The sequence below is a fragment of the Mobula hypostoma genome, chromosome 24 (assembly GCF_963921235.1).
Source record: "Mobula hypostoma chromosome 24, sMobHyp1.1, whole genome shotgun sequence".
NCBI lineage: Eukaryota > Metazoa > Chordata > Chondrichthyes > Myliobatiformes > Myliobatidae > Mobula > Mobula hypostoma.
Genome location: NC_086120.1, coordinates 43,880,697 through 43,895,036, shown reverse-complemented (window position 1 = coordinate 43,895,036; position 14,340 = coordinate 43,880,697). Strand labels below are relative to the sequence as shown.

The following is a 14,340-nucleotide window of genomic DNA, read 5'->3' as shown; positions in this document are numbered from 1 at the left end:
CAGGGAGGGGTAGCACCTCTGGTGGGGGAACATGGCCCGTCCTTTTCAAGGCAGTTAGTCCACCTTTGGTCCCCACCTGGCACTCAGCTCTCACCTGTGGCTCCCCGTAGCTGCTTGCATGTGACAGCGGCCACACCCTGGGCAACGGCTTCCACAAGCCGGCTAAACCAGGTGAGGGTAGCCGACGGGTCTCAAACCCTCGGTGAGATAGCGAGTTGTCTATCCCAGTATGTGAAGACAGACTCCGGCGGATTGAGCAGATGAGACCAACGGAAGGGCCAACGGTCAAGAAGGCGGTCTCTGCAAGCGTCGTGGAACATGTAGAGCAGGACAAGACACAGAAGACGTCCTGGTCATCCACTGCGCCTAGTCCCATCTCCAGCCGTCTAGACTCTGTCTTGCCACTGGATCCAGATGGGAATTGGGAAGAGAGAGTGAGGCTGACGCTGCGCAACTCTCTCTCATTTAAATCCAAATCACGCGCTAGTCTCGACACCATCATAATGGTGTCAAGGTCCTCATCGACGTCGATGACGGACGAACAAAATCCAGGACATGCTCTCCTCTCATTACTATCATCAGGGAGGATATACAGGACACTCACTCAATATTTAGGAACAGCTTCTTCCCCTTCACCATCGGCTTTCTGAATGGACAATGAACCCATGAACACTACCTCACATTTTGCACTAACTTTTTTAAAATATAATTTTCTATTGCAAATTGTAGTATTTTTTTAAAATGTATTGTACAGTACTGCTACTGCAAAACAACAAATTTCATGACTTACATCAGTGATAATGAACTTGATTCTGTTGCTGGTCAATCACTCTGATACTCCCCTGTAAAGATTTCCTTTTCAAATAGATTTCCCTAGTTTTGTTTTGAAAGAAACTAAACCACAGCTCATTTAGTCAGTATATTCAAAATCATGAATTGTTCAACTGTGTTAGCTCCATTGATCATTACTGTAATATATTTGTAGTATTACTTTTACAACTAGCTGGTAGAATTTATTGGGATGCACAAGCCAGTTCATGAATCAATTTCTACTCCATTTTTGTTGCAGAAGGATTCAAGATTGTTTAATGTTACTGGCATGCGAACAAAGTCACTGGAGAGACGCGGCAGGTAGATATGAAGTAGTCTCTTTATTTGACAAAATGATACACAGCAGGCATCATACTGAGACCCTTTTGGAGGAAGAGCCCTGCTTGACCCAACACTACATATTTTATGTGCTCAAGATCAAAATGACAATTCCATATTTACAATACATCCACAAAGCTTCCTTTGAACTACACACAACCTTCACATTTCCCTCCGCACCCACACTACAAACACACAAATTAATTTTAAATCAGCATTGTCTGGTCTTTCAGTTAATGGTAATTCATGGCTCTTAGGAACCCACTGTTCAGAGCTGCATTTTAAATTTAATCTACAGTCCATATTCAGATCAGAAGACTGGTGGCTGAAGTTAGTTGCTGAACTTATTTGCTGTATGTGCTAACCCCCAAAACACCCAAACAATATTATTTCCTGTACCCTCAAGTGTAAAGGAGAACAAAATAATTGTTACTCTAGATCCAATGCAGCACAAAAAAACCACAATAAGATAAAGAGCACAATATCGGGTGGTACGGTAGCATAGTTGTGAGCACAATGCTTTACAGTACCAGCAACCCGGGTTCAATTCCCACCCGCTGCCTGTAAGGAGTTCGTATGGTCTCCCTGTGGCTGCGTGGGTTTCCTCTGGGTGCTCCAGTTTTCTACCACTGGTTTGGAGGTTAACAGGTCATTGAAAATAGTCCTGTAGTTAGACTAGGGTTAAATACGGTGCTGCTGGGTGGCTCAAAAGGCTGAAAGGTCCTATTCCGTGCTGTATCTCAATAAAATAAAAATAAAATAATAACAATAAACAATGAAACACAATAAATATAAATACATAAGACGGCTTATACACATAGACTGATTGTCTGTCCATAAAGTGAATAGAAATAATGTTTGTCCAAAAAGGTCCTCAAATCAGAACATTACAATCTTAAATACAAATTATTAGTTCTACTTTTCTTATAGAAGTTCATAAAACATACCTCAGTTGGTGTAATTTATCTTTTTGTTGGGCCTCAAGCGTCGTGGAGTCATTTTCCAAGCTGGAGGCGGGTGTCAGCGTTTGCGACTTCTTTCTGTTCTTTTTAGGTTTTTCAGCCATCAACCCAATCTCACTGGGACAGCTAGCCCGAAATAAGAATAAAGACCTTCAGAATAGATCAACAAATGTAGGCTGACACCACAAAATTACTAACCTTATGCTTTTCTTATAGAAGTTCATAAAACATACCTCAGCTGGTGTAATTTATCTTTTTGTTGGGACTCAAGCGTCGTGGAGTCATTTTCCAAGCTGGAGGCGGGTGTCAGCGTTTGCGACTTCTTTCTGTTCTTTTTAGGTTTATCAGCCATCAACCCAATCTCACTGGGACAGCTAGCCCGAAATAAGAATAAAGACCTTCAGAATAGACCAATAAATGTAGGCTGACACCACAGAATTACTAACCTTACTGCAATTTGCGGCTGGTTTCAAAAAGCAAGTTCCGAGTGGAAACGAGAAAACTAATGGTGCTTCATTAACTGAAGAATAACAATATTTACTAATTTGGAATAATTTAATTTTAAGTCTGGCTCTGCCCCGACAAGCTGCCTTTCTGATTTATTGCTTAAAGTAAATCAAGAAGTGAAAGCCACTGAAAATAAATGCTGGCTGCTTAAGTTTAAAATTCATTCATGGAAGGTAAGCATTGCAGGCCAAGCCAGCATTTAGTTGCCCAATCCTAGATGACCTTAAATTGTGAACTTCCGTCTTGAACTATTCAGTCCTTGAGACTTGAATACACCCACCAAGCTGTTAGATATTCCTCTAATATTGAAGGAAACTGCACCATTATTCAAGCACAAATAGTAGATATAATTTTAAATGGTTCATGGTGAATGAATCGACCTTTGTTGTAATACATTCCGGACACAATAACGAAACAACTTTTTCCCAGCAATATGAATGTCGTAAAAGTTTATAACAGGCTGTAAAATCACGGTTGTCCAAAACTCTGAAAGAGACTATTTAAGTGCACATTTTCTGCACTTTATAACGGATGGAAGGTAAGATTAGAGACAATGCTGGAAGAAATCAGCAAGTCAGGTAGTAACTGTGGATTGATGTTTCATAAAATAAAGAATACAGGCCCTTCGGCCCACATTGTTGTCCTGGCCTTTTAGCTCACTGCAAGATCAACCTCACCCTTCCTCCGACATAGCCCAAACTCTCCATTTTTCTTCCATCCAAATGCCTAGCTAAGATTCTCTTAAATGCCTCAAATGCAGCTACCATCTATCACCACTTCTGGCCTTGTGCTCCAGGCCCTTACCACTCTCAAAATTACCTACCTGGCATCTGTCCTAAAGTCACCTTTCTTTTCAAATCTTTTTATTGTTATATTATACAGAAAAAATAACATGAGTACATCGAAGTAACAACACTTACAATGTCTCAAAAAAGACATTATCTTAAAGACTGCAAAAAAAAATTTTGTGATAACTAAAAAAACTACTAAGCAGAAAAGTGAGAAAAAAAGACAATCCATTAGGTGTACAACCCCAGAGTCATGCATCATACAAAATGCTTCTAAAAATAAACATCAAACTGCCAGCAAGAAAAGAAAATCTACTAAAAAATTTACAATTAGATCGTGAAAAAATTATATCAATTAGCTCAAATGATAATAATGAGCAAATGAGCCCCATCTTTTCTCAAAATCAAATAAAGGTTCAAAGGTTCGACTTCTAATTTCCTCCAAACTAAGACATAGCATCACTTGAGAGAACCATTGTGACAAAGTGGGAGCTGATGTATCCTTCCACTTCAACAAAATGGCCCTCCTAGCTATCAATGTAACAAATGCAATAACATGTTGGTCACTAAAGTCACCTTACACTTCCTCCATTCTCCTTAAAAGAAAAGTATCCTCTGGTATTACCCACTGCTACCCTGGGAAAAAGGCACTGGCTGTCCAATCTATTTTTGCCTGTCATAATCGTACACACTCTATCAGGTCACCTCTCATCTACCTTCATTGCAAAGAGAAAAGCCCGAGCTCACGTAACAGCCAGCACAGACCCACCAATAGACAATCCCTTAGGAGAGTATCGTACTCAACTCGGGTGATTACACTACTGCCAATACTCAGAGGCTATAGTCATACCTGACCTACAACAGCTGGTCGATTTATTTAAAAACGCACGCCCATCGCACCCAATTGAATCACCCCCCAGGGCACAAGTGACCTCCTGCAGCAGAGTTGGAGGAGCTCAGTGGTTGGACAGTAGCAAAGGAAAGAGCCCAGATGAAGGGCTCCCTAGTTACTAGCTGACCCACTGAGTTCCTCCATTGCTTTGTGTCTTGCTCCAGACTCCAGCACCCGTAGCCTGCTGGGTCTCTACCTGCTGAGCACCTTACACGCACACCTCCTTCTCATACCAACAGTACCGCCTCTGCTCACTCACCCATTTATGCTGTATTCCAAGAGGAGCACCGTCCCTGGGGATAACGTGAAAGCAACGAAGTCATCAGAAAGTTCGTAGGCTCCTGTCACCCTACTCCAACTTGGAAGAACAACAACAAAGATACCACCTACCAGCAACCAACCCATGAAGCATTTTGGCAGAGAGCTCCCTCCTCCTGCCAAACTAGTATTCAGTGGATCACTGCAATCTGAACCGCATTCCAGCCGAGTCCCACGGGGCTAATCCCAGCACACAAGCATTATCCGAGTCCCACGGGGCTAATCCCAGCACACCACAAGTATTATCTGAGAAGGTCCCATGGTCTGCTCTGCTCAGCCAGGTCTCACTTTACACGTGTTAAGAGAGCCACAGAGCCTCGTCGCCAAAGTTCAGAACGCGTTACGCAGCAGCCACTCTAATTTTACCATAATTGTTTTATTACCGTTAGCACATTAGAGTGCAGAAACCTTCATTTTTTATTTAGAGATACAGTGTGGAATACGCCATTCCTGCCAACAAGTTCCGATTTAACTCTAGCCTAATCACAGAATAATTTACTATGACCAAGTGACCTACTAACCAGTGCATCTTTGGACTGTGGGAGGAAACTGGGGCACCTGGAGGAAACCCACACATTCCACTGGGTGAACATACAGACTCCTTACAGAATACACCCAGATTGAAACTGAAGGTGGTATTACCTGCAGGATATTGAGTGTTGAGTAAATGGATTCTGTTCCGCGGTACCGCATGGCAGACACGCAACACCTTAAAAGGTGAGTCTGTGGTCAGCAGCAGTATGAAACAGCTTACAACTGTGGTGAATTCATTCGGTTGCATTACTTGAAATAGCGCACTTCGAAACAGGCACGTGCATTAAATCAACATGCAAAATAATCCGGCAAACAGACATTCTTCAATGCATGTGGAATAATGTACTCAAACAGCGTGATTCTTAGCTGAAAATGTGCATATACGAGGTATACTTCAGTGCTCCAAAGGGACCTGCACTGCCTAAGTGACATGGTGAAACGAGACCCTCTATTGGTCAGGGTCAACCATGGATGCTGCACTGTCTAGATACACAAGCTGGGGCAGTACAATATGGAGAGCAAGCTGTCGCCCGTGCAGCAGACTCCCCGTCTCCACGCAGCTGATAAACAACAGTGACCGATAACGTTTCACACCAGCAGCATCGCAGAATTTGCCAGTCAGCGTTGAACTCAACGTAGGACTGCCTTTGGGACTCCAGCTCCAGATTTTTACCTTCAGGGTTTACTACCAAAGCCTTCCCCAAGTGTGAGTATAGCTGCAAGTCAGAAGCAGTTTGAGAGCAGAGTTTTCCTTCTCCTCAATAAGCTGCCAGCCATGCCCGAGAAGCCCATCCGCCTGAAGTGACCAGTTTTAAGGCACTAGTAACCCGCCTTTGCCCCTTCGCTGGTTCTGCCGGGTTTAGTAGCTAAGCCACACATGAAGGACAGGAGCCGGACTTGGTTGTCAGAGGCTATTTGAGATGCACGCCACTGGGAGCATTTAATAGGTAGTGGGAACTTGTCCTCACTACCTCCCTGGCTATGAGAACCTACGGGCCCCTGTGGTTTAACCCACGGAACAAACCCACTGGCAGTGCATACTAAACTTAGTTACAATCATCCACGTAGCACAGAGAACGTCTGCATCACTGTCCTTTTCTTCAGTGCAAGATGGTTTATTTATTTAGAGATGTCATAGTCATATTCATAGTCATACTTTGTTGATCCCGAGAGAAATTGGTTTTCATTACAGTTGCACTATAAATAATTAGTAATAGAAACAAAAATAGTTAAATAGTAATATGTAAATTATGCCAGTAATGTGGCCCAGTAACAGGCCCTTCCAGCACAGTGACCCCGCACGACCCAATTACACCCACGTGACCAAATAACCCACTAACCCGCACGTCTTTGGAATGTGGGAGGAAACTGGAGCACCCGGAGGAAACCCACGTAGTCATGAGGTGAGTACACAGTCTCCTCACCGACAGTGACGGGAATCGAACCCCTGGTCACTGGCACTGTGATAGCATTACACTCACCACCACACCTTGCTCATCATGTCGTGCTACAGATAACAAAAGCTTGGTGATTTTTTTAAAATAAAAGGCTGGTGCTGAAGTAAGACAGTGCAGTATTACTCTCCAATTACTTATCTTTATTCCTAATTAACTTTATTTACAAGAATACACTGCAATGCCTTTTCATTCTTTACATTCATAGTCAATGCTTTCCGTACTGTTCTATTGCACACTGTGGTGAACCATATATATGTATTATGTATATGTTGTAACTGGGTTACCTGTCTGGACACGCCCCTCTGCTGACTGCCCCTGTGGCTCCTCCCACAGACCCCTGAATAAAGGCGATTGCACCATTGCTCCTCCTCTCAGTCCAGGGGCAGATACTCAGCATGGTGGAGGTCACATTTTACTGCTAATAAAAGCCTTTCAGTATTTACTCTACTTCCAGTCTTTTGGAGTTATTGATGGTGCATCAGACACATCAGTAGCTCTGCTGCCACTTATGTGGCCCCTGGGGTGGTGTACTGTTACAGTAATAATCGAGGGGCTCCCTCTCTGGTAGAGGGACCCTTTGTGGGGAAGGAACTCATTGTGACCCTTCCCCAATGAGCCCTTGCGGTGGCTGTAGCAAGCTCCAGTACACCTCTCAGCACGCAGCACTCCTCTCCAGTCTGCAACATTCCTCCCCGGACAGGCAGACCAAAGTGTGCCTTTTTGCCGAGTTGATGGTCTGCCAGCAACCATGGATGCCCGCCTCCGTGTCGGTCTCTGGGAACAGCCCGCGGATCAAAGAGTCCCCTGTCACGTGGCTCCTCAGATACTTCCCATCACACAGTAGGAAGCGACTGAACCCTTCAGATCCACAGTAGCTTAAACACATCAAATCCAGTTCCATTCCCTCCAACTTCTCTTATCTCTGCAACTTCTCCCTCTCTCTCACACACACACACACACACACACACACACACACGGCTATTTCTGATCCTTCGTCACTTATTTGTACTATTTACAGTATCTCAAAACATTCAAATACAGGAGGTGATATTCAGAATGATGTGATCACCGTCTTTGAGTTGGCTACAGCTTCAGACAGCTCCCCACTTCCAGCAAAGGAAATGCAAATTGGAAAAACTTAAAAGGTCTTGTTACTGTTCCATCATGTTAGAAACAGCTGCAATTAAGTCCAGCAAATCAGTGTTGTGTTGCATAGAAGGTCAGTAAATCACGAGACAATGACACCATCCTCCACTACTGATAACAAATCACTTGAGAGTTTACACTTGCAGAGAACACTAGCTCAATCCCAACTAGTTTAGTTCACCTTATCACTTCCTCCTTCCCTTTCTTCCATGATCCACTCTCCTCTCCTATCAGATTCCTTCTCCTCCAGCCCTTTACCTTTTCCATTCATCTCCTCCCAGCTTCTTACTTCATCCATCCTTCCCGACTCACCTGGTTTCACCTATCACTTGTCAGCTTGCCCTCCTTCCTCCCCCCGCCCCACCTTATTCAGGCATATTCTCCCTTCCTTTCTAATCATGATGAAGGGTCTCAGCCCAAAATGCCAACTGTTTATTCCTTTCAGTAGAACCTGCCTGGGTTCCTTATGGTTGTTATAGCCGGGGCGGGGTTTGGCATGGGGATAAGCTCCAACTACCTACTAAATGGTAGTGGGGGCAGCAACGTGCATCTCAAACAGCCTCTGATAACCAGGTCCAGCTCCTGGCGTTCACGTGTGGCTTAGCTACTAAACCCGACAGAACTGTTTCTACTGAAGAGAGAAGGGGCAGAGACTGGGGTCTTAAAAGCAGATGTTTTGGGTATTTGGGGTTTGTCAGCCATGGCTGGCAGCTCATCTAGGAGAAGGAAAACTCTGATCACAGGCCTCAGCTGCCTTGTGGCTATACCCACTCACGGGGAAGGCTTCAGGAGTAAACCCAGCAAAAAAATCTGGATCTGGGTTCAACGCTGACTGGCAACTCCTATGACACCGCTGGTGCCAAACTGTATCGGTCTCTGCTGCTCCTTAGGATTCAGCAGCTGTGTGGAGAGGAGGTGCCTGCCGCACGGGCAACAGCTTGCTCTCCATATCGTACCACCCTGGCTTGTGTATCACACAGACAGCTGGGCCGCAGCATCCGCGGTCAACCCTGACCAACGGAGCGCCTCAGATGCTGCCTGATCCGCTGAGTTCTTCCAGCATTTTGTGCATGTTGCTGAGAGTTTTTAGAATTTTTTTTTAAGTTATGTTCAGCGCATAAGAGTCCTTCACAGCCCAACGAACCGCGCTGCCCAGCAACCAACCTATTTAACCCTAGCGTTATCAAGGCAATTTGCAATTAACCCATGAACCGGTAAGTTTTTGGAATGTGGGAGGAAACTGAAGCACCCAGAGGAAATCCATGCGCCCATGGGAAGCACGTACAAACTTCTTACAGACGGTCAGAATTGAACTGCAAACTCCAACGCCCCGAGCTAGAATATGCTAACCACTACGCTACCGTAGCTTTAAGAAATCAACAATCTGCTGAAAGAAAGGAATTGTCAATGTTTTAAATCACACTTGTATTTACTAATTGTTTCATTAAATTGCCATTATTTCCCCTTCTCCTTGCCCTTGCAGATGAACAGCAGCAGTTTACTTGCTGAAAGCTTGCTTTTGGCTTCAAGCGGTTAACAGCTATCTACAGAGGTGTAAATTTAACATCGCCACTCAATGCAAAAATCAAACAACAAAAATGCTGGGGGGGAGGGGACCTCAGCAGGTCAAACCTCATCTGTGGAGGGAAATGGTCAGCCAACATTTCAGGTCAAGACCCTTCGTCTAAACTGAAAAACAGAGGGAAGTCAGTCAGCATAAAGGGGTGAGGGAAAGAGGTGGCAAGCAATGTGGGAGGTGGGTGGAGGGGCTCGAAGGGAAAATGAGGTGATAGGCAGATGGAGGAGGAAGAGTTAAGGTAGTGACAGAGGCTGGGATAAGCTGCAGAACAGGTTTATCAGAAATATATCTGGTTTGGAACCTACGCGTTACAAACAATGGTTGGGCAAACTTCAATTGTTTTCTCTAGAGTGAGAGAGGCTGAGTGATGCCCTGGTAGCAGTATATAAAATTATGAGACACAGCAAGGGTAGATTGTTATTTTTCTTGTCACTCAATTTGCCTATGCCTGTTTGTATTCTTATACAATCACCTAGTTGTTCAGTGAATTTTCCAGTACTGTAATTATAGTATTATTGCTTCAGTATGGCTATTCTATAAGTTCATTGTTATCACTGGAATGTTCTTTTTATACAAGTTGGAGCTAGTTATTTTTAGTCAAGGTGACCATGATTTCTTTGATCTCTGCTTTCCAGTGTTTCGTGACCCTGCTCATTGACTGTTTGTCCCACTCCCAAAGAGGAGGTGATGTAGCAGCATCCACGCCAAGACCACCAGACACAAAAAAACAGTTACTTTCCCCAAGTAGTAAGGCTGATCAACACCTCCAACCCTCCACACCCCAACCACCACTACCTTATCATTCAGTCAGCCACTCCTGTACTGAGCATCACTCTATGGACATGCAATCGAGCTATCTTATGTATTTATATTTATTGTTTTATATTATTATTATTGTGTCCTTATCTTACTGAGTTTTTTTTTGTGCTATATCAGATCTGGAGTAACATTTAGTTCATTCTCAACACTGTACTGGAAATGACATTTTACACTCTTGAATCATCAGGAGACAACAGTCAGTGTAGGTTGGAAATAACATCTTCTCCTCACTGACAATCAACACCAGCGTACCTCAGGGATAAGTACTTACCCTGCTACTCTACTCTCTCTACACCCATGACTGTGTGGCTAGGCACAACTCAAATACCACTTAATGACACAACCGTTGTTGGCAGAATCTCAGATGAAGAGGTGAACAGGGTTGAGACAGATCAGACAGTTGAGTAACAACCTTGCACTCAGCGTCAGTAAGACCAAGGAATTTATTGCCGACATCAGGAAGGGGAAAAAAAATTCGAGGGAACACATACCAGTCCTCATCAAGGCATCAGCAATGGAAAGGGTGAGTAGTTTCAGGTTCCTGGGCATCAACACCTCTGGAGATCTATCCTGGGCCCAACATATTGATGCATTGACGAAGGAGACACGCCAGCAGGCTGTATTTCATTCAGAGTTTGAGGTTTGGTACATCAACAAAGGCTCCAGCAAATTTCTACAGATGAGAGGATTCTAACTGGTTGCATCACCGTCTGGTATGGAGGCACGAATTCACAGAAATGGAAAAAGCTACGAAGGGTTGTAAAATCAGCCAGCTCCATCATGGGTACTCGCCTCCCAACCATCAAGAGCATCTTCGAAAAGTGATGCCTCAAAAAGGACCCCCATCACTCAGGACATGCTCTCTTCTTATTATTACCATCAGGGAAGAGATACAGGAGCGTGAAGACACACACTCAACGTTCTAATAACTGCTTCTTCCCCTCTACCATGAATTGACAATGAACCAACCCATGAACACCACCTCACTATTTTTGCTCTAATGTTTAACATATATTTCTTATTGTAATTCCTAGTAGTTATTATGTACTAACGGCCATACGACTGACGTTTGTTAAAAACTGTTCATCAAAGCTTCCTGTCCCAATTAAGTGGCATAATATCCCAAATAAACAAAGAAATCCCGGTCATTTTCTCAATTAGTTTTCATTCTTTAAGAATTGTCCCAAATAAGAAGCTGCCCCAATTAGCCAACGGCCCAATTAACCAGAATCCACCGTATTTCCACGATCCTTTGGCTAATTGGGGCAGTTGCTTCACTGGGCCAAAATGTACTGATCTCGAAATGTCCCAATTGACCGGAATCCACTGTATGGCCTTTTAGACCTTCTCACTCACCTTACAACTCAATGAAACACTGAGAATAGTCAGTGTTTGCAATGAGGGAACGGCGACAGCCAACTCAGGCACAGGGCAAAGTGCAAGGTGAAAACAATATAAAGTATTGACTGAGACTCAAGTATTGGCTGGAACACCAAGTTTGAATTAGTTTATTTTGAAGAGTAACACCGATAAGAAAAAAGAATGCAAATTAGGGAAGTAGAAACCAGACTGCAAACAGTCATCTTGCATTCCACGGTAGTAGACCCTGATCCCCATCTGTCAAGGACTGTTCATTAGCCTCCGCACATTAAACAAAGTCACGCACAGGCATTCTCCACTAAGGGAGTCTACCCAGCACCTGGATTAGGTCTTGTGGAGATCAGTAAGTGGTGAAGGGGGCAGGAAGCCCCTCAGAATATGTAGACCCCAGGCCCACCAATAGACAACCCCTTAGGAGAACATCATTCTCAACTTGAGTGATCACACAACTACTAGCCAAACTGCAATCACTACACATTTCCCTGTCATTTGCAGAGCACTATGCAAATCTGCAGATACACGCTTGTGACTTTGGATCAGTGATCACCTACAATAATCTCTGATGTTCTCCCCCCACCCCACCCATCATTTACCTGGGGGGCAAGGCCAACTGTGCAACCAGAATTGTGGGAGAAGAACCAACAGTGAACTTCTGACTACACCCAAATTCCTGATCTAAAGGTCAAGGTTGTTTGGAAGGCCCCAATAAATACTTTGGATTTCTAAAATTATTTGCCAACCAATAGATTTCCAATTACCAAGCATAACTTTTTAAAACTTTCAATATGTAACACAGTTTATTATACTTTAATACAGACCATTCCCAGGTAACAAATAGATTCAATCTTTTAAATCAATATTTCCAAGTTTGCCCATACTCAGAAAATAAAAGTTTGAAGATATTACGAAATGGTAGCCATACACCTTCTGGGCATGGGGCTAGCAACCCCATCCTGTAAAAATCCAGTGCCAACGGAAGCTCCAAAGACCTCATCCCCGGCAGCGAAGAGATCTTAGAAGATGGGCTCCACCTGGGGACAACTTGAAAGACTGGCGCAGGGCAGAGGACTCTGGCGAGCTGAAGAGTGGTGGTCTTAAGAGGAAAAAGAACAATACCTTCACAATATTGTAATGAAAGGCAACAAGCCTTTCTTCCTGGTTACAATACAAAATGCTTCCTTGGATCACAGGATAAGGGGGTTACAATTCTATTAGATCTATCTTTGACAGGAAGCATCCAGAACACAACATTTTTTTTTAATGAAAAACATCTCAAAATTCAGGTAAACAAGTTTTACCTTAGAAGCTCTAGCAATTGAACTCTCTTCCCAAGTGACTTCATAAGCATTCTTGCTGAAGGAAGACTATCCTTTACAATAGATACCAAGTCAGTTAGAATGATTCTGAATCAACACAGAGCGAGTTGTGTTCTACCAATCCACCAGGGAAGAGTATTTAAGCAAGTTCCTGTCCCAAGTCAAGCAACATCAATCAGCTTTTAGTCAGCCCAATCAGGTTTGAGCTGAACTATACTCTTTCTTCCTGTCTGAAAAGTGGCCTGACAGGATTCTGTTTGAAATAAATACTCAGCAAATAACTTCTTGCTGAAATTACGAGAGGCAATACACAAGAACTTCTGAAGCTAGTACATGGAATTAATTTTGTGTTCCATTCCAGCCATTTTCTTATTTACTTCAACAAAAAGAAATGTCACTTACAATAAATAACCCTCAAGGGAAAAATACATTAGTACAAAATAACACACACAAAAAATGCTGAAGGAACTCAGCAGGGGCTCCTTAAGGTTGTTACAACTACATGTGGTAATGGAGGCAAACTTCCACTACATATTAAATGCTCCCGACGGCATGCACCTCTGACAACCAAGTCCAGCTCCTGACCTTCACATGTGGTTTAGCTACTAAGCCTGGTGGAACAGTTCCTTCTGAAAGAAGATGGGCAAAGACAGGTTACTGGCACCTTAAAACAGTCACATCAGGCAAACAGGACTCGTCAGCTGTGGTTAACAACCCTGTTGTTAAACCTCCGCTGCCTTGCAGCTATATCCACTCGTGGGAAAGGCTTTGGGAGTAAACCCAAAGGAAAAATCTGAAGCTGGTGTTCCTCAGGCAGTCCTACATTGAATTCAACGCTGACTGGCAACTCCTACATCATCACTGGTGCCAGACAGTACCAGTCTCTGCCGTTCCTTTGTTGTCATCAAGCTGCATGGAGAGGGGAAGCCTGCTACATGGGCAACAGCTTGCTCTCCATATCATACCACGCTGGTTTGCATATCACATATTCAGCTAGGACACAATATCCACCGTCAGCCATTACCAACAGAGGGCCTCGTAACTCAGAAGTTCAAGGTTTCAGGATGAGACCCTTCATCAGGACTTCGACTGCCTACAAAATAAATTACATTTCAGGCTCTTTTTAGTCAGATTCTGCCAAAAAAAAAAATAGACTACAAGGCATAGGAGCAGAATTAGGCCATTTGGCTCATCGTGTCTGCTCTGCTTAATTCTGTGGAAAGGCACCTCCCAATAAGTAACTCAATAAAAATTGAACATGTTCTAAAAATGAAAGAAAAGAAAACGTTGGACTGCACAGGTTAAAACTGGCCAGCTCCAGTCTCCACATATGCCACCTGATCAACTGAGTATTTGCACCGTCTTATATTTTTCAGATTTCCACTTTCTGCATTTAAAAAATAAAATTCATGACTGAAAATTGGAGAAGTACAGCCATTCCTAAATTTATGAAAGGGGTGCCCCCCCCAAAAGACATTGTTTATTGAAACTTC

General features: G+C 43.5%; 1 protein-coding gene across 1 annotated transcript in view; it reads right to left on the bottom strand.

Moving 5' to 3' along the window:
- si:zfos-943e10.1 (GRAM domain-containing protein 2B) overlaps positions 1-14,340 on the bottom strand; it is a 111,405-nt gene that overhangs the window by 26,464 nt on the left and 70,601 nt on the right. Inside the window, exons 2-3 of the mRNA XM_063032028.1 lie at positions 2,345-2,485; positions 2,097-2,237 (exon numbers count right to left, since the gene is read on the bottom strand). Coding sequence (XP_062888098.1) covers positions 2,097-2,237; positions 2,345-2,485 — 282 coding nt within the window. The remainder of the gene's footprint in view (positions 1-2,096; positions 2,238-2,344; positions 2,486-14,340) is intronic.